We start from the raw sequence: 27,787 nt of genomic DNA on the forward strand, positions 1-27,787 counted from the left end.
AAATACCAGTTACTTTACCGGTAACAATCAGTTTTCCCGCAAATGAGAAGACCATAACTAACCTTGAAGTGACCTTCACGCCAAGCCTCAGTAGGATGAGCCATCATAGTAACGACAGCATTATCAAACTCTTCATATTTATCATAGAGAAAGACAAGCTCCGCCCACAAGTGAGCCTTCTCAGCAGCACGCAGAACCTAGAAGATACATTTAACCAATAAAGTGAGACCTTCAAATTAAGAAGTTAGAAATTACAAGAGATATCAATCAAAACATGAGTTTTTTTAAATGGCCCATTTAAGTGTTGTTTTCTTTATCTTTTTGTAAAGAAGAGAATATATACAATTATCTATTATTTCAGATTAGTTTTAAATTATACTAAATACAATAAAAATAACTACATTTTAAGCAAAAAAAAGGGCAAAAACAAGAGAAATGACAGTTTAATTAAATAAACAAGATAAAAAAATTAAACAGAATAACAAAATTTATGAAAAAAGACGGATATACTGACATAAATTCAAAAGAAATGAAATTGAATTCGAATATTTCGATTTAACATCCGGAATTTCTTTTTCCTCAATGAAAAACCCAATTTAAACAAAGAGAAAATAGAAGAATTAAAAGAGAAAGGACACAGAAAATATTTGAAGTACACAAGTGCTATATAAAAGAGAAGCCTACCTATGTGCTGTTTCCTTTATCATCTTTAAAGAAGAGACCCTAATAATTATTTCAGATAGTTGCACTCAATAACAATTAAAATATCAAAGAAAAACTTCATTTTAAGCGAATAAAAATGGTAAAAACAAGAGAAGCGGAAGTTTACTTAAGTAAGCGAGATCGATAGAATAAATAGAAGATAATAAACAATAAAATTAAGAAGTCTACATTATCGAGTCTGGTATTTGGTAAATATTTTTGTGATTATCAGTCGAATCTCCTCAAATAGATTTTTCTTTGCAAAAATCCTACCATACGTATGTGTTATGCTAGTACAATACACGATGTGCATGATTGGCAAGCAGAATATTTTAAAAATTGTCTTACCATAATGCGTAGTAGAGAAATATATGGGTAAAAAAAATCATCTTGTGAGGTTTTCAAGCAACTACATATGAAACAAGGCCGTATCAAGGATTTTTTTTGCGGGTGGGGGGGAGGGGGGTGTTGGGGAGAGCGAAGTTTACAAAAAAAATGAGTACTTGTGTTTTATAACCACCACACTCAAGTTCTATCGAGAAGTGAAGTTTGGTTAATGCTAATGAAACAACTGGTTTTTCAGACCATGAGGTGAAATTCATTCAGTTTACGAGTGTTGATAGGAAATAGTGCCTGACCATGGATGTTAAAATGACAATTTGGGATTTGCCAAGGACTGAAGATGAGGTAATTAGACTTTTCTAGGATAAGAAGGTGTTTCCCAAAACAAAACGGTAAGTTAATGGACACAGAGTGACTTTATACTCTTTCACGCGGCAGTAACGGCAGAAGACAGAGCTCATTTCAACACGATTCTTAATGACATTTCTGCGATCTGGGAGCATATTTCTTTGTTGTAGTTTTCATAATTTCGTTGATACATTATTATATTTTCATCATATTTTGTTTTATTTCATTAGCATTAGCCAAACCTCACTTCTCGACAGAACTTGAATATGGTGCCTATAAGACACAAGTACCAAAAACTGTTTACGTGCATTTTCATTACGCTTTTACGAGTCGGAGTATTTTTTTATTTTTTTATTGGAGGGGGGGGGTTCGAACCCCATATCCTCTTCACTAGACAAGGCCATGATATGAGGTTCTAACAAAATCTGGGATATTGGCTTGCACTGACCAGGGCTTATATTACTACCAAAAAAAGACACTTATAAGCATCAGTATATTCGGGTTACCATACTATAAAAAAATAAATAAAGAAAATAAAGACAAAAGTTTGTCAAAGAATGAAACACCTGCAGACAATAATATACCTTAACTGCAAACGAAAGGAATTCCATCAGAAATGGAGAACATAGGACAAATTCTGAAGCATTAGCCTTGAAGCATCTTTAATTTATTCATAGCTGACCTTGACTAGAAAAGAGCAAAGCTATTGCAATACCCAAAGTCTAATTTCATCATCTAAGGTACTGAAATAGTTCCCAACAGAAATGGTACATACAGAACCCAATTAAATAACAATAGTAGAATTTAAATGAACAGATGATTTAGTATAAATAACGCTAAATTACTAAATAGCGCTAAATAAACAATTAAAACAATGCGTGATGAACCTAAAACCTAGAGTTAAAACCACCAAAATCAGCTTTGTGGGTTCATGCTAGTTTTTAATATTTTTTTTGTGTGTGGGGGGGGGGGGGGGGGGGGGGTAATAGACATCAATCTATCCAAGGAAAATCACCTTGTGAGTATTGGCTTGAGACCAAGACATATGTGATCTCCAAGAAAGCACATTGTTCCCCACATAAGAATAATATCCATAAGCAGATACAAAGCTATGTTAATGATATATTTATTACCATCTAAGCAATTAATTTTCTAAGGGATAGCGTCATAGAGATGGCAACACCTTGATCGGTATTTTAGAACCCAATTGAAACGGTGCATTTTTATGAGTATAGCTAGAATCCAACTCAGGGGGGGGGGGCAGCGTGGCAAAGAGCTAGTGTTCCATAGCAGATTTCAACACCACCAGTGGGGACGTGTAATTTCGTGACAATGCTTCGAAATTGTTTTTACAACTTTTTTTAAAATTTTCAACTGGATGATGAACTGGCAATAAAATAGATTTTTATTGTGGGGAGGAGGGCGGGGGAGATAAAGAGATAATGTTCTAAAACACATTTTAGCACTACCAAAGGGGACGCGTAATTCCGTAACAATGTTTCGAAACTTGTACTTGTTTTCAATGGTATTAATGAACGGACAATGAAATAGGTTTTTCTCGTGGGGAGAGGGGAGGGATTAGACACAGCTCGTGGGGAGAGGGTAGACGCATCTCGTGGGGAGAGGGGAGGGATTAAACGCATCTCTTGGGGACAGGAGAGGGATTAGACGCAGATCGTGGGGAGAGGGGAGGGAGTAGACGCAGCTCGTGGGGAGAGGGGAGGGATTAGACGCATCTCTTGGGGAGAGGTGAGGGATTAGACGCAGCTCGTGGGGAGAGGGGAGGGATTAGACGCATCTCTTGGGGAGAGGGGATGGATTAGACACAGCTCGAGGGGAGGGATTAGACGCATCTCTTGGGGAGAGGAGAGGGATTAGACGCATCTCGTGGGGAGAGGGGAGGGATTAGACGCTTCTCTTGGGGAGAGGAGAGGGATTAGACGCAGCTCGTGGGGAGAGGGGAGGGATTAGACGCATCTCTTGGGGAGAGGGGAGGGATTAGACGCAGCTCGTGGGGAGAGGGGAGGGATTGGACGCATCTCTTGGGGAGAGGAGAGGGATTAGACGCAGCTCGTGGGGAGAGGGGCGGGATTAGACGCATCCTGTGGGGAGAGGGGAGGGATTAGACGCATCTCGTGGGGAGAGGAGATGGATTAGGCGCATCTCGTGGGGAGAGGGGAGGGATTAGACGCATCTCGTGGGAAGAGGGGAGGGATTAGACACATCTCGCGGGGAGAGGGGAGGGATAAGACGCAGCTCGTGGGGAGAGGGATTGGACAATCTCGTGGGGAGAGGGAAGAGATTAGACGCAAGGAAGCGTACAAGCTACCGGCCGATAAAAATTAGTTTTAATTTAAATAAAGGTAATCTGACTTCAAGTCTGCTTAAATTCAAGGAGAACATACCATGGAACACAAAATTAAAACATATCACAGTAAAGTGTACGCACTGAAGATTTTGAAATTTACTATTTGCATACAAGCGAAACAACCATCGTATTTATAACTGTCCCAAAATAGAAGATAATAATAAAGGAAGATAAATAAATAAAAAGAAGATAATTTGTTTTATCTTCTTTTTATCCAGGGGAGAGCTATTGCCGAACCCCCACTGACTTCCATGAGGCCTGTTTCAGTTACGAACCTGATAGGAAAGTAAGGACAGCAGGGATTTAATTGTGAATTAAGAGGATGGGAATGGGAGGCTATGGTTAAACTTGCCGAGGATCTGGAAGATCCAGTTAGGCGGCATAATAGGTAGATATTTTTGGAATGTTAATAAACTGAGGGGAAGGAGTCAATTTATTTTGATATTTAATCATATAAAATAAATAAATATAATATAATCAGTAATAAAATGAATATAATCAGTGAACCATTTACCCAAACCAACAAAAGAAACTTTACAATTTCATAAAGAAACATTAAAAAAGCAAAACAAAAAAAAACTTTCCGCTGTAAACAGCACATGTCAGCACGCATATTGGTAACACGTTATAGACAGCACACATATCTGGTTATAGGCATCACGTCGATAAGATGTGCCGATGAAAAGGCAGAATACTCGTAACAGATGTTGTTAATCTCTTTTTGAAACCCTCTTTTGGTGTATATATTTCGTTTGAAGTGCCATTTTATTTTATTTTTAAAGGACCCAATTTTGAGATTTAATGATCCTTAGCTTTATTTATATAGGCTTCGTTTCTCCAAATAATATGAAAACTCACCTTAGGAATATTCACTCGTGACCAAAACAGTTCCAGATGTTCTCTCATTTTCTCTGTTTTGTATAAAGAATAGAGGATTGCCAATTCGGTGAACATACCCATATGGGCACGCTCCAAACCCAAGGCAGCTTCAAGCAGCTGGATAAGTTCTTCAAAATGACCCAAGTCCTAAAAAAAATATGACAGAGTTAACAAAGACAAATTAAATCCAACCGAAGAAAATTCATCAACTTAATTAACCTATTCCATAAATTCAATCTAAATTATACAAAATATGTAGCCAAGTTGATGATAATTTGATTAGTTATACTAAATTTTAAAACGTATAAGAAAGAGAGAGAGAGAGAGAGAGGAGAGAGAGAGAGAGAGAGAGAGAGAGAGAGAGAGAGAGAGAGAGAGAGAGAGAGAGAGAGAGAGAGAGAGAGAATGAACAAAATGACTTTACATTGATAAATAATAGAATTTGATACATAAAATTCTTGGATATATGAAATGTGTTGAAGAGTATCCAATTAGTCGTGATTAAGAGCGAAAACAACGATACTACCAGGTAGCTGTGGAGTATTATTGAGCAATTTCTGAGACCACAATGGTTAAACATAGCAAAACGAGAAAAAATCGCAAGGAAGAGAAAACGAGGGTAATAACAACCAGTGAAAAAGAGAAGAAAACTATACAATTATTTCAGTCAAGACCTCCGCTAAACCGTCTTCAGTGTAGATTAAACTAATAAAAAATACAGATAAAAATCCACAGGACAATATAAAAAAGACAAACCTTAAAACAAACACTAAAATTAAAGAAAAAAAAACCCTTTCAAGTGTTGGCAGGGACTGGCTTTAAATATTACAACATTGAAACTTTATAATCTGGCTAAATCTAGTTTTGAAAAGAAAGTTTGTATTAAGTTTAATCTACCAGCTATAGTTTTATGTCGACGGATTCAACTTAGGGCGAATTGCCCTCCAATCCAGAGCAGGCAAAAGGCGTTTGATATAAAGAGAGGGGTTCCTCAAGGGCGGTATGCGTGTCTTCTCTTGAAGAGGATGGTGAAGATTAAGACCCTTTTCTCCAAAAGTAGCCTGGTGCTCTGATTTAAGGGGAAAATATTTACATGGGATTTGCTGCTTCCTGGTACTCCGTAAAGATCTTTTTTTGTTTTTGTTAAGCATTGAGCTTGTTGAAAACTGGAGGACATTATTGGCTGTTTTTACGTATACCTATACGATAAGATGATTATCTACTTATTGATTATTGTAATAGTTGTTTGTCAGGGCCCAGTGTCTTTTTTATATTACATATTTCGTTATTTGGATAGTTGCAATACCTTCCGTAAATAGCAACGTAAATAGTGCTGCAGTGATATTGTGCTATAGTGATGTAGTGCTATTGTGCTATATGTAGTGATACAGTACTGTAGTGCTATATGTAGTGCGTAGTGCTATTGTGGTTTAGTGCTATTGTGCTATAGTGCAATATGTTGTGCTGTAGTGCTATTGTGCTGTAGTGCTATATGTAGTGATGTAGTGCTATTGTGCTGTAGTGCTATATGTAGTGATGTAGTGCTATGGTACTATATGTAGTTTGGATAGTTGCAATACCTTCCGTAAATAGCAACGTAAATAGTGCTGCAGTGATATTGTGCTATAGTGATGTAGTGCTATTGTGCTATATGTAGTGATACAGTGCTGTAGTGCTATATGTAGTGCGTAGTGCTATTGTGGTTTAGTGCTATTGTGCTATAGTGCAATATGTTGTGCTGTAGTGCTATTGTGCTGTAGTGCTATATGTAGTGATGTAGTGCCATTGTGCTGTAGTGCTATATGTAGTGATGTAGTGCTATGGTACTATATGTAGTTTTATTGTGCTATAGTGCTGTAGTGCTATTGTGTAGTGCATATAAGCCCTTCCAAAGTTCCAAAAACGTCTTTAGTTTATTGGAAAGAAGTTGTCAAGATTTTAGAAAACAGTAGAATGGAGAAAAAGTTAAAGAAAGAAAAAGTCAAATAACAAAATAGAAAAAAATATTGTCAAATACTTTTCAGAATAATTACTAGTCCAAATACGCAAAGGCAAGCAAATTACACAAAACTCCTCACAATTATTAAACAATCACGATCTGTTCTGATATCCCAACTATTCTTTTTCGATTTTTGCATCCTCTTTCTGTTAAGCAATCTATTCTCTTTTCTTTTAATGTTTCTCTTTTTTTTTTTACTAATCTCTTTTAATTTTGTTTTCTCTTTCTGTTAAGTGACCTAATGTCTTTTTAACTATTTTCTTTTAATTTTTGCGCTCTTTTTCTGTTAAACTTTATATCTTATTGAACACGAAATTATGGATAGGATTAATATAATTTTGCTCTTATTATTTGTATTTCCTAAATTAAAATTTATTGATTCATTGGTACAATTTTTTTTTACACATTTTTAATACACTCGAATAGTAAAAGCGATAAATTGCGAAATATAATATTATTATAGTTATAATATTTATAGCTCGGGGCAACTATGATATAATTCTAAAAAAGTAGTTTTAGAATAGTTATAGAATTAATATTTATAACTTTTCATATCATGATTGTTCTATACTGTCTATTTAACACTGGGCTAAGTAATCAGAATCTCATAGTTTTCCAAACTGTCGACACAACAAAAGCGGCAACACTGAATTATCAATACCTAGAAAAATATTAAAAGCTTTGACAAGTCTCAGAATTACATATAATGTGGCTATTTTCTAGTTTTGTCCTTCTTTCTTTTTTAATTTTTTTCTATCTGGTTTTGGGTTTTTTAGTCTAGTCTTTTAGTTTACCTGGTAAAAGTTGATGAGATCTTCTAATTCATCAGCATGCACAACAATGTGCAGTCCACAGGATTGAGCCAATCGGAATTCCCCACTTTCCACACAGGCGAAGCAAACTTCCTTCCAAGTTTTAGTGCTGTTGGCCTTTCTGGCACTGTCCACTGCACCTTGATATTCCTGCAAGGAAAATAACACCATTATTATGTCTCCAAAAGATCAAAAAAAAAAAAAAATTGTAAAAAATTTTTTGTACCGACCAAAAAATTATGTGTAAAATACTTAAATAAAGAGGTAATTTCATCGCTCAATCCTAATGAAATAGACCAAAGTAGGAAAAAAAGGGGAAGTACCTAACGATTTTAGGAAGACCTTAATCAAGCCACTTAATAAGAAAGATTATAAAAGCTAGTGTGGTAATTATCGAGGCATTAGTCTGGTAATTGTAGGTAGTAAATTCCTTAGTATGATGATACTTTTTAGACTGAGAGATGCCGTAGACAAAGTTTTAAGAGAAGAGCAGTGCGGTTTTAGAAAAGGCAGAGGATGTGTCGACCAAATTTTCACTCTCCGGCTAATAATTGAGAAGTGCCTGAGTTGTCAAACACCTTTGGTTCTCAGTTTTATAGATTATGAGCAAGCGTTCGATTCTGTTGATAGAAGCCCTTTAGTAAAGGTTTTGTCCGTGTATGGTATACCAGACAAATACATTATTGTGATTAGTGCTGTGTACGAGAATAACACTGCTGCAGCTAAGGTAAGAAATGAGGTTAGCAGCTGATTTTGTATTAAATCGAGAGTAAAGCACGGTTGTGTTCTATCCACTTTTAAATGGATCATTTTGATGGACTTTGTCTTGAGGAGCACAGGAAAGGCAATGGGAGACCACGGAATCAAATGGGGATGAAAAAGTCTCCTCGACTTAGATTATGCTGATGATTTAAGCATCCTAGAAGAAAGTGCGAGCAAAATGAAAAAACTTTTAGAGGTTATGCGAGTTCAGGGTGCTAGAATAGGTTTGAAAATTCAAACTTACCTTGGTAGTATTATTAGTAAAGATGGTGGGAGCAGTGAAGATGTTAAAAGTAGAATAGCCAAGGATCAGGGTGTTTTTCACAGTTAAAAAAACTTTGGAAGTTATAACTGAATAGGAAGATAAGTCTGCAAACCAAAATTATAATATTAAAAGCTACAGTGATGACAGTGGTCAAATACGGCTCTGAAGCATGGGCGCTTCGAAAAGCGGATGAAGATTTGCTAGATGTTTTCCAGAGAATTGTTCTGGGTACCCGGATGACTGACCGAATTTCAAACAATAGGCTGTACGAAAAATGTGGTTCAATACCGCTCTCTAGGGCTATAATGAAGAAAGGTTGAGATGGCTAGGGCACGTTGTGCGGATGAAGGATGACAGATTGCCGAAGATTATTCTTTTCGGCCAACCGTCTAGGGCTAAACGGAAAGCAGGTCGTCCTCGTCTGGGGTGGGAGGACGTCATAAAGAAAGATTTAAAGGAAATGAGAACTTCTTGGGAGGATGTAAAAAGGGAGGATTTGAATAGATTGGGATGGAGGAGGAGCGTGCGTAGCTGTGTCAGCCTAAGGCGGCTTGGTGCTGCGGTGAGTTTTTGTTAGTTAGTTAGTTACCAGTAGTGCTCTCCGTAACCCTTAGACAAAATCACTTCAGTTTAGTCTTAGAGATCTAGTCTCAAATATTCAGAATGTTTAGTAATATTCTGAATATTGTAATATTCTCAATAAATTGAGACTTAGTATTGAAACATTTAGTCTCAATCACTTTCTTCTTTGCATAGTTGGTATGTTAATTTTTTGAATTCGCTTTTTTAGCGCTTTTTTTCCTACTAAATTGTGTCTTAATATCACCACCCTGACCAAACTGTCTCTGTACTTTTATTTGGTTTAATTCACAATAAATTCAGCAAGCTTTGTTTGTTTTCATCTTTTTTAACATTTTTAACCTTTTAGACATGTTGGGCTTAAAAAAAAAAAATATAAATTATGTTTTGCTAATTATTGACTCTAAGGTGCGAATTCGGCCCATCTGGGCTTGTGATAGCCATTCTTAGAATATAAATCTTATCTCCTCTAAGCCAAAATACTTGGAAATTTATGGGTATGTATTTTCTAGTCTTAATCAAAATTTTAAACGTTATTTTCACATTTTCTATTCATCTCAAATCCGAAACACACTTGGTGTTTTCTATCGATCGGGTTTTATTATGGCCGCTCTAAAATGATGTAGCATTTAAACACTGGGCGGTTAACATTCTACCAACGCCACATCAGGCAATCACAGGTCTGATCTAACAATTAATTCTAATTAACAATTCATTTTAACCAATGATTGAACATTAAGAGAAAAAATCCTTACATTGTGGCTGAGACACAGAAGATAGGTCATGAGGTGTCTGAAGCAAGCTGGAATCACTTTCTTACCTCCCGCGTAGCAAAACTGGTTTTGCTCCCTAATTTGATGTAATTCTTGAGATAAGTTGATTTTACGAAACAGTTGCCTGTTAAGCAGACACAAGTTGGGGCTAATTGTTCCGTATTTTTTCATTGAACAAAGCCTTTTTTTATTTTTATGAAAAATAATTGAAAAACGACAAATCCCCCCTACACATTGAAAAATACACCGTGTACTCCCCTGCCCCTTATATTCGTGTGAATTGACAACACGCCCAGAAAAAAAACGGGAGGGGGGGGGGGAAAGCAGTTAAAACAGAAGCTATTCTGAAAACCAATATATGGAAGTTTTCTTAATGTAAATGTATTCAAATTTTTTTAAAATAGTATTTGGTTTAGAACATATGAATTATATTAGAATTCATTTGTTAATTTATCATAAATAGGCTTTAATTTGTTTAGGGTCGAAAATGGAGGCTAATTTGGGCCTAACCACTCTGGGCTCTGGGAACTTCCTGATCAAATTATCTAGCTTTTTTTTTTCCTTTTGCAACTATCGTCTCCCTTCCCAGGAAAATAAATTCACTTATAACTTCCAGTTTTTTTAATGATATATTCTCTACAAACTCACTCTCTCAATGCAAACAAAACAGTGGTCGTCAGCTGACAGGACGATAAGTTTGCAAACATGTATTTAATCAAACAGGCCACCATTTCGGTGCAGATGATAAAAAAACAAAACAAAACAAAAAAACGGTCGGCGTTAAATAAACCAGTCTTTTATTTTACCATCCAATATGTAAGTCGCATTACCATCCTATTCACCTTTACTGATATGGCGGTAGAGGTGAAAAAAAAAAAAAAATCCCATTTGTGAAAACGTTAAGAGTGTGTTTTGGGCCTTATTTATATTTGGACTAGGCAGTGCAATATGGATACCGAGGGGGTGGCATACCCCCACCAAGTAATTAAAAATACTTAAAACTAAAGCTTTCTGGTTCCATTCTTGGCTAGGCTCCCCCTACCTCCCACGATGTAAACACGCCTCTATAAATGGAACCAATGAAAAAAGCCATTAAGATTTTTTTTTTTTTTTTATAGCTTTTTGAAGGAAATTTTTAGAACAATAAAACACAAAAGCGTCTTTTGTTTGTATAACCCTTAGTAAAAAAAAAAAAAAAAAAAAAAAAAAAAAAAAAAAAAACAGAAATAGAAGAAAACCATTCATCAAAGTTTAAATAAAAATTGTAACTGAATTTAATTTAATACAGTTTCTCGAGAGCTTCTCATCCATTGATATATAATTCCTACAACATAATGAAATTTCCCTCCCATATAGATTTTCAAATTTATTTTGATTTAGTGTCTCTCTATGATTTATTAATTGTGTTTGTTCACTTTCTTTTTTTACATTAGCGTCTTTATTTTCACCTTTTTTGGTATTAACTTGCTCTGTCTGCTTGTTTCTTTGCTTTTCAATTTTTTTCTCTTCTTTGTTTTGTTTTTCGGTTAACACAAGGTATGCTTTTGAGTCTAAGCTAAGTAACTGTTTATTTTTTTTTAAAATAAATAAATTGATTGATTGAAAGATAAAAAAAAGCTCAGCATATTTTTTGTTTCTAAATGACAATAGACTGTAATCTGAGGAAATTACTTATTAACTGTCGTGCAGGGCACTTACCTTCAAATGAACCAAAGTAATTGCCAGTCGAGCAAAGTTGGAAACATTGTTATACAACAGCTTGGCAGGCTCATACATTTTCTCATCGAAGCATCGATCACCGATCCGCTGCACATCGGCATGATTAGGCCCAGCAATAAACTCCTCCAAATCGGCAAATCTTCCTGTTTTGGCGTAGGCATATATCAGCTCTGATTCAATGTAGCTTTCGCGAGACTTCTTACGAGCCATCTGCAGATAACGTACCAAATCCTCCCAATGCCCTGCGATTTAATAAGCAAAATAAAATATAAAACTTTCTATCTGATCTTTGACCTTTTCCACCTACAAAACAGATTGTAAATTCACCATTTGGACTACAAAATATGGTGATCCACTGATGATCGAACTCATAAGAAATGTTATTTCCCTGGTTATTGAGATTGTAAATTCATACTCGAAAGGGTGAATTTGACAATCTTGCTGACAAACAGAATTGTGTTAATGGAATTTCAATTCTAAGGGATTCGTGGACTTCAATTCGTAATTCGACAATCCAGTTCATACACTTGTCTTGTTTTGAAACTCGAAATAATTTACACCTTATCAAATTCTCGACATTACCTTCAGAGAACTTTAGTTGACAAACATCACTTTTCATAATGAAGGTTTCCAAAAATTGCTCATCAAAGCATATGTCAAAGATTATGGGCAACTTATGAGAGTTGAAACTGACAAAAAAAAAAAACTACCAGCGCCATCTAACGTTTGGCAAATGTGTAATAATAACACTAATTAATTTAGTGTAATCGATAAAATTAGGTTAGTAATAAGTGTCTGATCTTACTTCCTGAAAAAAAGAAGTTCTTAGTTCCTGATCACAGAGCTTGAAGAAAAAAAATGCCTAAGTGTGACAAACGCTAGATGGTGTTAATAGTTTGTTTGTTTGTAAAATCTAGCACCAGTTCCCATTCTCATAAGTTGCCCATACTCTTTGGCATATATCAGAATAGGCTGTTGGATGTGAAACAAAGTTGATCAGTTGCAAGAGCTCCTAGTTGTGCCTTTTGGGTATCAGTATTGAGTACGACCTTTGGGAACAGTGGGAGGGAGGTCTCTATTAACAGGAAATCCAGAGGCAAGAGTTGGAGAGTTTCATGTGGCGCAAGCCCCATGGTCTGTAATCATGTAGACCAAAACGTGCACATGATTCTATTTTAACAAAATTGGATTGGGTGACAGGTTCACAAGCTTGGCTACTGTATGCTAAAGGGGAGCAAAAAACCCGAAAAAAAATCAGGTTATTTGGCTGATAATGATGAGTATTGGAACCAGAAAAAACAATTTTTTATACCTCCAAGAAACAAACAAACAATACCAATAAAAGCCACAAGGGCCATTGCTTGAAAAAAAAAAAAAATGTAAAAGCTGGCAGACTCTGCCGAAGAGGTTAGAAGACAATTTTCAAAAGGCAGGTACCTTTGAAATAGTTATCTAATTCAGGAGGTGGGATGAGGGTTAAAATCTAAGCCCCTTTCTTACGTTTCGTCGAATTGGTTAAATATTAAGTTTAATGCACTTGTGACAGGTACTTATTAAGCAGGGTAAAAGAGATGTGTCATATTAAGTCAGGCATTAAGTCGTGTCAGGTCTGACAGTACTTAACAATAAAAAAATACTACTTAGGGATCCAAGTATACTAATTTGAAAATCGAAAAGTGCAATCAGTAAGCCCACATTCATTGATGCAGGTCTGCAGAACAAAGTCACAGCACAAGAAAACTGTTCAAAAGCAGAGGTAGCAAAAAGAAAGCCTTAAAAAACTCGAACTACCTTTAAGGAGGTAGACTTTTTTTTTCTTTTTTCAAAAGACACAACAAACCGAACTGAGCACTTTTTTTGTTTTATTTTCTATTCTTTCATTTCTTCATCATTTGTTTATTTATATATCAAATTTTTGGTAAGCTAGCGGATAGAGAGCCATTAAAGCTAGCTTAAAAATTAGCCGCTCAGTATAGTTTAATGGCACTTGTTTAAAATCCAGTAAACAGTTTTATCAAATATGATAAAAATATAATAGTTTAGAAACAAATATGGGCTATATATTTGCACATTAGGGGGGAGAAGGTAAAGCATAGTATATATTAAAGACAGAACCTAACCTAGGTACCTTTTTTTGCCCATTTAATGCCAAAAAACAAAAGTCTAGATCTTTGACATGGAGTGACCGATACCTTACTGGGCAGCGAAAACCTGTTTTTCATATAGCATCTCTGAGATTTTGATGAGGTCTTTCTCGCGTGTTTACTGGATTCTAAAGAAGTACCATTTTAATATTTCTGTTTAAAACCATGCTCAACGTTCTATATGGTTTAAGATTTTCGGTTTTTTAGCACGTCTCCATGCCAAACCTTGTTGGAAAAGCCTTTCTAGATACATTTTTATGCGTATTAAATTGTTTACAAAACGAATATGTAATTACCAACCACAGGAAAGGAGCGAAAATGTTAAAAAGTTATAAGAAAGAAAAAAAAACCTTCTATGCCGATGGACTGAGTTTATGTGGTCAAGGCGGCACTTCAAGTATTGCCAAAACTAACAGTACCCCTTCTGTCCCTAAAATAATAACAAGAGAAGAGAAGGGGATTACAGGACAAAATTCTGAAAACTACGGCATATTCTGTATGATTTGTCTCTTATTTTCTTTTTTTAACACGCCCTTGTTCCAAATTTTCAATGATTTTTTTTAATAAGCACTTAAACAATTCTGATACGAACTAAATTATTCACACAAGTATTGTGCAAATTTAATGCATAGTATGTCAGCTTAAGACTAATTACTAGTAGTATTCCCCTGTTCAAAGTAACAACTAAACAAACGAATTCCTACGCTATCCCAATTCATTCCAATCCTGCCAAGAGTGGCCTAAGCGGGGAGTTTCGGTGGACCTGTTGCTCCCCGCTTAGAAATAAAGTAAATCAAGCTACTAAAGAAACAAGGGTCAATCCAAGGACAGATCAATCCATGGCTAATTGGAGGAAATACCAAGACAGATAGTCTGACTGAGAGGCACAGCTGGCATAAGCCTTTTTCAGGAATGTATAAAAATAATGTAATTTTTTCTTGTTGATAGATAGTTTATCATAGATAGTCAATGTATAAAAATGATGACATTTTTTCTTGTTGATAGATAGTTTATCATAGATAGTCAATGTATAAAAATAATGTCATTTTTTCTTGTTGATAGATAGTTTATCATAGATAGTCAATGTATAAAAATGATGTCATTTTTTCTTGTTGATAGATAGTTTATCATATATAGTCAATGTATAGAAATGATGTCATTTTTTCTTGTTGATAGATAGTTTATCATAGATAGTCACTGTATAAAAATGATGTAGTTTTTTCTTGTTGATAGATAATCTATCATCCATCCATCCATCTTGGGGTAGAACTAAGGTAGATAGTCATAGAACTTTAGGGACGATGGAGATTTATGGGTTGCCTCATGACGGACAATGTCGACTTCTCAGAGGTACAGCACAAAACTGATCTCATCTTTCAAAAAGTTACTAAATTATCATTATTTAAATGTCAAATATTAAATCCCGAAACTAAATTACAATTAAATAAAATATAAGATTATAATTAAGAAATTCAGAAAAAGAAATGGATTTTACCAAAGCCAAGATTCCAAGAAGTAATCAGTTGGAGAGCCATTTCTAGGGATTTTCAGACAGTAAAAATCAAATACCTAGAAGTCAAATTAAAAAACAACTGAACAAACTAATTCTTACACCATTCCAATTCTGGCAAGAGTGATCTAAGGGGAGAGTTTTGGTGGACCTGTTACCACAGTAAATCAAGCTACTGCAGAAACAAGGGTTAGACTCTTCAGAGATACTGCATAAAACTGATCTCATCTTTCAAAAAGTTACTAAATTATTTTCCCTACCTCCCTCATTATTTAAATATCAAATATTAAATCCCGGAACTAAATTACAATAAAATAAAATATAAATTACAATTAAGAAACTAAGAAAAAGAAACGGATTTTACCAAAGCCAAGTTTCAAAGAAGTAAGCAGTTGAAGAGCCATTTCTAGGGATTTTGAGACATTAAAAGTCAAATTCCTAGAAGTCAAATTCAAAAACAACTAAACAAAAAAAATTCCTACGCAATTCCAATTTACCATTTAATGTTTCAATCAAAGCTCTTTGAAATCTGATTTCGTTCACTTGGTTTAAAATTTGCTTAAAAATTATTGCCCTTATTATAAAAAAAAAAAAAAAAAAAAAAAAAAAAAAAAAAAAAAAAAAAAGTCTCATGCAGGAAAAATAGACCAAAAACAATGGAATTCTAAAGAATTTAGCCAATAATAACAAAATTCGGTCTTTCAACATACTTTTATGCTTTTTGGTGCAAATTGAAGTACTTAAAAAACTTCTTTTTTCGGTAAGCCAATCTGTTCTAACTAAACTAAAAATTCCATCTGAAAGCAATTTATTACATATTTTTCGATTTTTTTCGACTTTTCATATATATCCTCATACAAATAATTTATAGACACAAATAATCTATCAATACAAAACACACGACGCCAGCCTTCAAAGGGAACAAAGATAGAAGTAGGGGAGAAGATTAAGATAAAAGCGGGGAAAAAAGTGTTAATACCCGTTGAATGTGCAGTTTGAACCACATCCATATACACCGTTGGATCGTCTGCTTTGATAAAGGAGTCGATTGCCTCCTTAACTAAACCTTCGGTCAGCTGAGCACGGCCTAGCAGAGACCAAACAGCTGGTTCATTGCATCGTTCAGCAAATTCATAAGCTCGGTCCAAGTTACGAGTATGATCGATGAGCACCTGTAAATGTTAAGGATAATTCGAAAAGAATTTAAAACTGCATTATTGATAAACTATTATGAACTTTGCTTAGTACAACAACAAAAAAACTTCCAGGGTATGATGAGGGGTATATTCGACAGACCAGAAGACAATATGAGCATACTACTACTTCTACAATTACTACTTCTTCTTGTCAGAGTTTTATTCTGGGGGCAGGTACCTACATTGACCCCCCCCCCCCCGAAATGTTTGTTTGACTCGTAAAAACTTAACAAAAATGGATATAAACAAATTTTTTATGCGTTTTTTTAGTTTTTTTGTGTGTAAACCCCCCCCCCCCCCAAGTCAGCAGGAGAATTAAGTCAGTTTTGAATTTTTTAAAAGTGAAAACAGAAAACACAACTAAATGAAAAGAAAAAATGTAGAACAGAAAAATTAAAAACAGTAAAACAGAAAAATGTAGGTACCCATGTGAAAAATAAAGATTGGAATGCAATTGGCCGAAAAAACGATCAACCTAATAGAAAACGCTGATGAGTTCAGGCTATCTTTCGCTAAAAACATAATTTTTTTTCGCAATAAACCTTTACCATTAAGATTAACTGAAACCATACTTTAAATCATCAACTTTAAATGTCGATTTCCCGCTTGACAATTTTTTTTTTCATGAAGTGTTTTTAAATTAGCGATAACTATAGTCAATTTTCAATTAATTTGTCGTAAATTAGGGGGAAGGTGAATTTGTAAACAGCAAATAAAAAATTGGTCATTTTGCATTCTGTGTACAAAATGAATGTTTAAAATTATGATTTAAATAATCAACACTAACGTGATTAAAGATAGGTACATCATCTCTTCAGTAAAACATAATTAAGAATACTGTTCAGCCGAAACGCCCTAAAAAGATTGATGTGACGGCGCAGTGGTTTAGAACGTGTGCCCAATCTAAGGGCTGTCAGGTTCAGCTCTGATTGTCGCAAGGAAAGTTTATCAGCGTAAACATTTATCGAGGTAAATAATAATTTTTTACTTAGTTTTTACTTAATAATTATTGACTTCATTTTTTTAACTTGGTTGAACAGTATTTTTACAAAGCAAAAAATAGCATGTCATAGTATTTACCTTGTTTTTATTAATCAAAGGCAAGGTAGTTTTTTCACATGTCGGTATGTAAAGGTGGGTGGTACCTTTACTTCCTGGGAGGATGCAAAAGGAGGCTTTGAATAGATTGGGATGGAGGAGGAGGAGGTGTATCTGTGTCAGCCTCAGGCGGCTTGGTGCTACGAGGAGTTGTTAGTAGTAGAAGTAGTGGTAAGGACAAAGTAATTTTTTTTCACTTGTTAGCATTATTGTATCATCTACTTTTCTGACAAGATATCCTTCCAATGATGTATCTTATTACAGAACTGCCACAAATTACCGGGAAAATTGCTGCAGTATTGTTAATTTTCGATTAAGTTTGATAATTTTATTGTAAATAATTTGTTTTTTAAATTGAATTTAATGTATTTACTCGTTAGCAATGTAATTTATTCCGTTAAAGTAATATGACGTCATATTCCATGAAAAATGCTATAAATTATGTAGGAACCCAGAACTTTTGATGACAAAAAAAATTTTCAATTAATTTGTCGTAAATCGGGGGAAAGGTGAATTTATAAACAGTAAATATGCAATTGGTCATTTTTGCATTCTTTGTACTTAATGAATGTTTAAAATTATGATTTAATATCACCACTAAATAGATTAAAGAAAAGTACATCATGTCTTCAGTAAAACTTAAACGTGCGCGCAATCTAAAGGCTGTCATGTTCAACTTTGACCGTCCCAAGGATACTATTATCCTATTATCCAATACTATTATTGACCAATGCTATTATCCAATACTATTTGACCAATACAAATACTATTATCCAATAATTCGAATAATTTTTTACTTAGTTTTTACTAAATAATTATTGAGTTCATTTTTTTTAACTTGGTGAATACTTACTAGGCAAAAAATTAAAAACAAATTAAACACGAACTACAATTTTTTTTATATATACTAGATATCAGTTGAGAGATTTGTAAACAACCTAGTTTTGGCAAAAATGCAAATCTTTGCAAAGCTTGTCGAGCGTTCACAAACCTAATAATTTTTAGAGAATCTACCATATTATTACTACAAAACCTAAAAACTTCATGTAAAAACTAGAAAATAATGTCAAGAATTTTAAGCGTAAAAGTCCTACCTGAATAGCGGAGGTATTGACTTCAAATTTCTTAAAAATAGCAAACGCCTCTTCATAGAGCTGAGACTGAATGGCAATATTGGCAATGTCCGGTGCATCATAGTTCTCTAGCCGGTTGATGTATTCCATGACGCGAGTTCGATCTGCTTTGATTGCTGTTAAAATCAATAGATTTTGAAGATTGCGATGATCACTAAATGCTGAATTATCAAGCACAATTTTCTCTAGGAGCTCAATCAGCTCATTGGGTAAATCAGCCGTCATAAATGCCTTCACAGTTACAGATATGTCGTCAGGGTCTTGAGTTTCCGACAATGCTGTCTGTACAACCTGCAAAGAAGATGTTTATTTTTTTTATTAATAAATTATTCCTGACTTTTCATTAGATTGGCTGTCATAAATGCCTTCAGTTACCGACATAATGTCAGGATCTCGAGTTAGCTATCTTTAACCTTCTTAAGTATTTTCTTAAGTTTCTAAGTATTTTCTAAGTAGTTTCTTAAGTATTTTACAGGTGCATGACAAGCTCAATTATACATTAATTTACATAAAACCCAATTCAAACTTCGCTGGTACCTCACCGGAGGGGAGGAGGAGGCTTCTCCTGTCCCGTACGATGCAGATTCCATTTCCCCAACAAATTGCCAAACGAACAGCCACCTCCTCCAAATGCCAGGATAAAACTACTGTCGCATCGTACATAATTTCCATCCTGTGGTCGCAGGATGGAAACGACCACGCGGTTGCCCCAGAACAAGACGGTCCGATAGTCTACATAATTTCCTAAACAAGGCAAGAATAAGACCTGAAGATGCAACCGCGGCGGCTCAAGATCGGGTTTACTAGAGAAGGAAAGTGTCTGCTCTTGCGGCGCTGGCGCCAAGTCAGCAGGAGAATCAAGTCAAATAGGTCCATTCATACAATTCAACATAGGTTAATCACAAATGAGCTATTCGACTGATGACATTTAACCCAATTCTCCACAATTGTGGCATCAGTTTGAGATGTCGTTTAAATTTCATCTTAAAAGGAGGCTGAAAACCCAATAAATTTACATATGAAACAGAAGAAGTATGCAAACAAGCACAATGTAGACAATTTTCAAGGAACTTATCGCTAATCATTATTTCATGCTAGTCAGCGGTAAAACGTAACTTCCCCAGGAACCTCGAGAATTGGTACAACAAACATGGAGCGCTGATTGCTCATATAATGCCATGAAAGGATTTCCAATCTACATTATTAGAGGGCCATGACCCCTGAAACAGCCGGCACCCCATCTTACTGCTAACTTCTCAGCAGATAGGAAATTATGACACACCTTGTTTGACCCCGAATAAGGCGAGGATTTTTACTCGGTCTCGTTGGAGAAGTGAAGTAGCCTACATAACCTGCAGAAATAAGCAACTCACTCCACCACCAACCTTTTTGAGCAAGGGTAGGCATATTACAGCTTGTTGGAACCGAAATCACAGATTCGAGTCAGAAGAATAAGATTTTTAATCCATGTGATTGGAGGCAAAAAAAGGCTTGTTCAGACTAAACCCCCCTCCGTCTCCCCAATTTGTTTGCAGAAAGGAAAAAGTTACACTTTGTTTTCAGCAAAATCACATCCACATTTTAAATCTGTACTATTACAGGCTTGTAGTGGACATATTGCCGTGAACATCATCCTAGTCCTCCAGCCACTAACTTTCTAGTACTAGTACAAATATTCCGCATAGATATACCCAAACTCACACAGGGATTTCCAGCCAGCGTGATTGGAGACTCAGAGAAGGCCTGAAGCCACTCAAAATTTCCGGCTTTTTAGCACAAAGGTAGGCATGCCGCATCTTGTTTGAATCGTTACAATGCAAATATATAAAATCTGTAATGTTGGGTCCGTTGTACATTTAAACTCTGCTTTCAGTCTCCAGCTTTTTAGCAAAAACTTAGCCAGGTTGATCGAAAACGTGTAACTATTGGTAATCTATATGATTTTATATATTTTATATATATCTTATATTTTATATATTTTTATATTTTATATATTTTATATTTTATACATATTTTATACATATTTTATATATATTTTATATATATTTTATATATATTTTATATATATTTTATATATATTTTATATATATCTACAGTATTTGAGGCACAAAGACAGCCCCTACCCACCGCAGCTTCCGCAGCCCACCGGAACTTCCGCCTCTTTATAAAAACTTTTCAGCCTAAACGTAGGCACGTTACATGGTGGTAGAAGCAGAATAATGTAAGGATTTTCAGTCTGTATTAACGGAACACAAATCGAGAGCCTAGCTCTTACAAAGTCCCGCTTCTCCTGGCAAAGGGTTATATCTTTAACAGAATAGTTAGCATACTACAGCTTTTATGAAACAGAATAAAAAAGGACTTTCAATCTATATGATTGGAGAGATAAAGTGGACTGGAGCTCTTCCATCAACTCTCGTTTCCCAGTTACCAATTTAAGAGAAATCTGAACTTTATCCAAGTCTAAAACGTGCAAAATATTTTATTGGAATGATTTAAGGCCCAAGCTGGGCTTCAGGCCTTCCAGCTAACCTAGCCCTCTCTCTACCAATTTTCATCCGAAAATAAGGTATGTTCCTCCGAGTGTGAGGCAGAATGATATATCTATTTTAATCTGTATCAGTGGCAGTTCTGGCCTCTATTGTGCCCGGAGAAAAAAACCTGATTGCCCCCACTTGAATCCCACAAACTTTTTGGGTCAAACTTTAACAAAACTTTAATTTGTTAGGAAAATTATTTTCAAGTAATTAACTAATTAATAATTTATTGAAATTTTAATGAATTTTTGTTATTAATAATATTGAAATTTTGCGCTCCCAAAATTTCTGCGCCAGGGGCAAGTGCTCTGTCCTAAAACACCCTCTGATTTGTATGCTTCGAGGCATGAAGTGAAATGGTGGACCCTCCAGCATCATCCCCAACCGGCTTTCAGTTGAAAGACAAGTAGATTTTATTTCACAAATTAGCTTTGTTTCTTAAAATCGGCTTGAACGCTGCCCGAGCAGCACTCCACGCTGCCCGAGCAGCACTCCACGCTGCCCGAGCAGCATAACTGTTACAATTTATCTTGAAGACAAATTTAAAGCGGAGAGAAATTACCATGGCTAATGGTGGTATTGCCGCCCTTCAAAGTTTCAATAGTGCCACTTATAGTTTATTATATATATATATATATATATATATATATATATATATATATATATATATATATATATATATATATATATATATATATATATATATATATATATATATATATATAGAATATAATAATATTTATATTTTTAAGACGCTTTCAATTCCTCATCCCAGCACTAGCAAAATAAATATTGCTGAAGCTTCCTGTTTTTTGTTGTTGTTTTTTTCATACCCCTAATACTCTTAGACGTTTACTTAGACAATGACTTTAAACTCTATTCTCATTCATCTAAAACAATTAAATCTGCTAGCTTTCTGTAATAAATCTTTTTCTTATTAAAAGAATTAGTATTTCTACGATTAGTTTAAGAAATATTTTGTGGTTGTTACGTTCGACCCATTAGTAAGCTTGTCTCTCATTTGCCGTCCTTGCTTACCAAAAACCAGAAATATAAAATTTCGAATATTCAAAAAAAGGGTGTAAAAATATCTTTGGCTCTTCCTTTACTTCTTATGAAGGTCAAGACCAGCTTCATCTGGTTTCCTTGGAAACTTATTGGGGACTTCGGACTGAAATAACTTAAGTCCGAATTTCACCGTCACATTCGTCATTCCTACCAAGACAACTCGGCAACCACATACTACTACTACTACTACTAACAACTCATCGCAGCACCAAGCCGCCCGAGGTCAACACAGCTACGCACGCTCTCCTCCATCCCAATCTATTTAAAGCCTCCCTGTTTACACCCTTCCACGAAATTCCCATTACACGAAGTAAGGCAACCACATACCTAAGTAAATAACAACATTAATCATGTACACTTCACTGTAAAAATATCTTATTTACAAATGCTTGAAGATTTGCCACAATTTCACAACTAGTTCCCTTTTTGTTTTCTGCTTAAAATTTTGTATATTTTTCCATTTTTGAAAATATTCAGTTTATTTACATGTGATGTCACTTATCCTCACTAATCCTGCATTTTCAAGGGGTAAACAGGTTTTAACTTATACAGCGCCTAATCCAGATCGTTACAAGTAAAGATACTCTTAGCCTTTAACCTCATTAACGTCTCGTGGACCACTAGATAAGGAATAGGACTTATCTGATAAGTAATCATTATATACTTGAATGCACTATGAAGCTCCAGTATCTTATTTGTAACTTGGTAGCCATCAACTCATTTATTACGCTACCAGCCCCTGTGACCTTACAATTTGTCAATCCTTTTAGCTCCTCCCTTTCCTTTCTAGCTCCTCCTTACTAATAAATCTTCCTTAACTCCCACAATGTCTAAAAAACTCATTCTTTCCGATCTCTCTTGTATTTTGAACCCCTGTAGAACTTTTTTTCCAAGATGAAGTTAAGACGTGGAAATTGTTAAAGAGATAATTTCGGAGACCACACTGCCTTCTCCATGACGATAAATAAAATTTCTAATAGGGATAAAATCCTATTAATGGACACTGTTTCACCAACAGTGATGGAAATTTACAAAAAAATACCAGATATTTCGGTCACATATGCAGTGACCGTCATCATGACGGTCACTGCTACTGATGTTTTACTACATCCTACATATTAATCCTACTACATCTTACATTACTACATATTAAGCACTTCCAAGTTCAAAAGCATCTCTTCGAGATTAAGCACTCGCTCGAAGACATGATTTAATAATAAAATTTGGAAAAACGCCAATAGCAAACTAGAAATACCCATCTACTTTTCCACCGTCTGTACGGATCAGCGGAACTACTAGGCATCACAATAAACTACAACCTGTTAAGTGCCGTACGAACAAGTTCGTAAATTCCTTCGTGCCATATTTTTTAAGCATATTTAACAATTGACCTTTTTTTTATTCTCTATTTCCTTTGTAATTGTAAGAGTAGCATAAATTAGTGTTCTTTTTTTAGTACTGCGATAGCTATTTAACTAAAGCAATACGAAGAACTACAGTCCAGGAGCGGGTCCAGGATTTTTTTTAGAGGGGGGGGGGGCAAAACAGGTTGATCCGATAAAAAAATATTTTAGGGGGGAGGGCGCAAAATAGGTCGATTCAATAAACTTGCGTTAGGAGTAAGTTTAATTAACGCAAACTTGAGTTAATTAAGTAAATTACACTACTCTGAACTACGCTAGGGGAGGCGCCCACCTCGCCCCCCCCCCTGGATCCACCACTGCTACAGTCCTAGTACCGCTGAGAGCTAAAAGAATCTGTTCCCGATGATATATTCACCCTATTCATTATCAATTATGTGAGAAATAAATATAGTACCTGATCAATAAGCTGTCTTCTATATGGGTTGCTTTCCAGAAGAACTTCAGCCCATAGTTCAGGATCACGGCGCTTTACCAAGTATCTCGCTTCTGACTTGAACAAGGAATTTTCATTACAGACATTGATCAGCTCCATGTCGCACTTCCCACGCTCATATGCAACGCAGGCCAAGTGTGGATCACGTTTCTCACAATATTTGCCGACAATATGACTGTCATAGAACTGGTTTTCTCTATTTTGCAAAAAAGTAAAGAAGTAAATAAAAATAGAAACAAATTCATCATATAAAAATATACAAAAAAACAAAGAATAAGATAAATAGCTAAAATGATGTAGTTAAAACTTATTATCTTTTCCAAAATTACTTCGGTCATTACTTCGTTTACTTTTTCCTCAAATCGAATTACTTGCAAGCGATTTACTCGGAAAACATTGCGTAATTACATGTAGGAACATAATATACAGACGTTAAGCGTATGCTTGTTTGTAGAGGTAAGAAGTCCACCATCTATTTTTCAGTAAGAATATTCCATTTTTTGAAATTTTATCTTATCATTAACAATTACGTTATGTTTTCAAATGGAAAGCTTTAAGCTATTCTGCGGAACTCAGCGCAAACTAAAAATAATTACAATAGGTTGTTTAAACCCTATATGCATTCAAAATACGATGAGAAGCGAAAGAAGAAAGGAAAAGAAAAGATCTAACTGGAGACAACCACGCGTATGAACACAAATAAACAGAAATAGAAATTATAACTCGAAACACCTCACATCATAAAAGTTAATTTAGCAGAAAATCAGACCGAGCTCTCGATCTACTCCAGCCTTTGTTTTGAGTAATTTAAAAAATTAATTACCAAATCAGACCGAGCTCTCGATCTACTCCAGCCTTTGTTTTGAGTAATTTAAAAATTAATTACCAAATCAGACCGAGCTCTCGAACTACTCCAGCCTTTGTTTTGAATAATTTAAAAAATTAATTACCAAATCAGACCGAGCTCTCGATCTACTCCAGCCTTTGTTTTGAGTAATTTAAAAATTGCAATGTTTTTAGTAGATGCCTATTTCGGATCAAAATCGGAATACAAAAAAGATATTTGCACCAATTACGAAAACAAAAAATGAATTTGCTTCTTTTTTTAAATAAAAAAAAATGCCATATCAGAAAACGGGCGCGAACCAGAAAAAGAGACCTGACAAAACACAAAAGAGAGACCTAGTGCCACACAAAATTGACCTAGTGCCACACGAAAGAGGTCTAGTTCTACATGAAAGAGAAGAATATACACACACTACAGACAGATATACCTCCTTAATAAATTCCATGAGAATATCAGCAATTTTGATGCTCTTTCCATAATATACTTACGAATATATTTAAGGTTATTATCCTTGTGGATGTGAGTGTCAAGAATACCGTTTAGACATCGCAACCAACTATAAACCCGAAATAGGACAAGAATATAACAAACCTTGTGATCTTCAAAGAACATTTCGTTTAGTACCTAACTTACTATCAAAACACAAGGACATAAACAAGTTTTGAGAAATAACAGCTTGGAATTGCCAGGCTAGATGCAGCAGGGAATTGATCTCTGATTGGTAATACGCGACCCGGAGTTTGATTTCAGCTGCCAAAGGGCCAACAATTGCAGGGAGATCATGCATCGCCAAATAATCAAATAAGAAGAAAAATGTATATGTTGTTGGATAATTTGTGAAAAGGAACGAACAAATGACGGCAAAGAAATCACCAAATTCCCGAACATTATATTTTGTTTGAGAATATCTTCCTTAAAATTTTCGGATGTTTCCGCATCACCGATTGAGTGTACATATTGAGTAAGAGTGCATATTAAGTAAGAGATTGAGTGAGAGTACATATGTTGTTCCGCATATGTTGTTGGATGGATTATATGTTGTTGGAAGATTTGTGAAAAGGAACGAACAAATGACGGCAAAGATATTACCAAATTCAGCGAAAAAAAAAGAAATTATCACAAAGAGGTAGTAATTTTCAACCTTGTTCAATGATGTTCCCGAAAATTATATTTTGTTTGAGAATATCTTCCTTAAAATTTTTGGATGTTTCCGCATCACCGATATCTTATATCTTCAACCATTGTACTTTCAATCTCTTGCACCCTTAACATTGCGCATTTTGGCAGGATGCACAGACAGACAAAAAGAGACCAAAATTTAAGTAAATTATTTAGAAAACATAAAAACTTTTACTTCTGCAAACATTTTTGCACGTCTATCCAGGAAGTTATACATGTAGGAACTACACAAATGATAAGGTGACAAAACTTCTTCATGTCTCCAATTATTCATCATGGTTGCAACGGTACCTGCAACCTCCAGCAACATCCAGGAAGTTATACGTATAGGAACTACACAAATGATAAGGTGACAAAACTTCTTAATGCCTCCAATTATTCATCATGGTTGCAGCGGTACCTGCAACCTCCAGCAACATCCAGGAAGTTATACATATAGGAACTACGCAAATGATAAGGTGACAAAACTTCTTAATGCCTCCAATTATTCATCATGGTTGCAACGGTACCTGCAACCTCCAGCAACATCCAGGAAGTTATACATATAGGAACTACACAAATGATAAGGTGACAAAACTTCTTAATGCCTCCAATTCTTCATCATGGTTGCAACAGTAGCTGCAACCTCCAGCAACATCCAGGAAGTTATACGTGTAGGAACTACACAAATGATATAGTGACAAAACTTCTTCATGCCTCCAATTATTCATCATGGTTGCAACGGTAGCTGCAACCTAGTTAAGGACTAACCGCAGCCAATAGTAACAAAAAATTAGAAAACGCGTTAGAAACAACGTTTTTCACCCCCAAAGTTCTTAATAAGCCAAAACAGTGCTTAATCTAACATTAACCGACAAATAATTTAGCACTCACTCCGGGCTGAATTGCCGCAAGTTATACCATTGATCGAAAGCAGTTGCGTCATTTTACCATTTTTACGAAGGTGCCACTACTTACCATAATTAACAAAATAGAATTTACTTACTTCAAAAATCTCTCTGGATTATTGTTGCAATCGATGTAGATCTTAGCTAGAGCATTGTGAGTCGCTGGCTCAACAGAGCCTTCGTGAACACGAGCCTCCAACCATGGTAAAAGAAGCTTCATGCGGTTGCGCTTCTCAACTTCAGCAACAAGTTCATCTGTGGAGAACTGACCTCGGACAACGAAAATAAGGTTCTTGATTATATCTTCTGAGCAGTCGACGTCTAGAAGGCCACCAACAACAACGGGCAGCCGTGATGGATTTACCTGAAAAAGAACACGATTAGTAAACAAAGTTAGAACTTGAAAGAAATAATGTCAATATACGCTATATAAAACCAGAAATTTAGATAAAAGGACTTTGATGTTTCTCCATTGGGTTAATACACAAAAATTGTTAATGTGCGTATCAGACATGATAACAGTTAAACTTTAAATGTTTTGTCAAAATTGCTGATTTTAAAGGTGTGCCAAAGACATGTGCTTGGATTCTAAATAATAAAAAAAAATGGGTACATCGATACCAGTCACCTTTACCCTATACGGTTTCCGAAATTTTAAGGCTGTCTTTTACACAATAATAATCTATATTGTATTGGTTTACTGTAATTAAAGCTTAATAAAAATTCTTAGTTGTATAAATAAAACAGCAACTGAAACAACTGACGAATGTTGCCTAACACGAA

The 27,787-nt window shown here is 35.2% G+C and overlaps 1 protein-coding gene across 1 annotated transcript in view; it reads right to left on the reverse strand.

Moving 5' to 3' along the window:
• The window catches only part of Chc (clathrin heavy chain), a 119,204-nt gene that overhangs the window by 21,515 nt on the left and 69,902 nt on the right, over positions 1-27,787 (reverse strand). The window contains exons 13-20 of the mRNA XM_089098413.1: positions 27,103-27,368; positions 24,053-24,287; positions 18,591-18,920; positions 16,182-16,374; positions 11,528-11,790; positions 7,433-7,600; positions 4,619-4,786; positions 63-197 (exon numbers count right to left, since the gene is read on the reverse strand). Of these exons, the coding sequence (XP_088954539.1) occupies positions 63-197; positions 4,619-4,786; positions 7,433-7,600; positions 11,528-11,790; positions 16,182-16,374; positions 18,591-18,920; positions 24,053-24,287; positions 27,103-27,368 (1,758 nt within the window). The remainder of the gene's footprint in view (positions 1-62; positions 198-4,618; positions 4,787-7,432; positions 7,601-11,527; positions 11,791-16,181; positions 16,375-18,590; positions 18,921-24,052; positions 24,288-27,102; positions 27,369-27,787) is intronic.

This window comes from Artemia sp. Qi Xiang Cuo, chromosome 12, assembly GCF_049724085.1.
Source record: "Artemia sp. Qi Xiang Cuo chromosome 12, ASM4972408v1, whole genome shotgun sequence".
Taxonomy (NCBI): Eukaryota; Metazoa; Arthropoda; class Branchiopoda; order Anostraca; family Artemiidae; genus Artemia; species Artemia sp. Qi Xiang Cuo.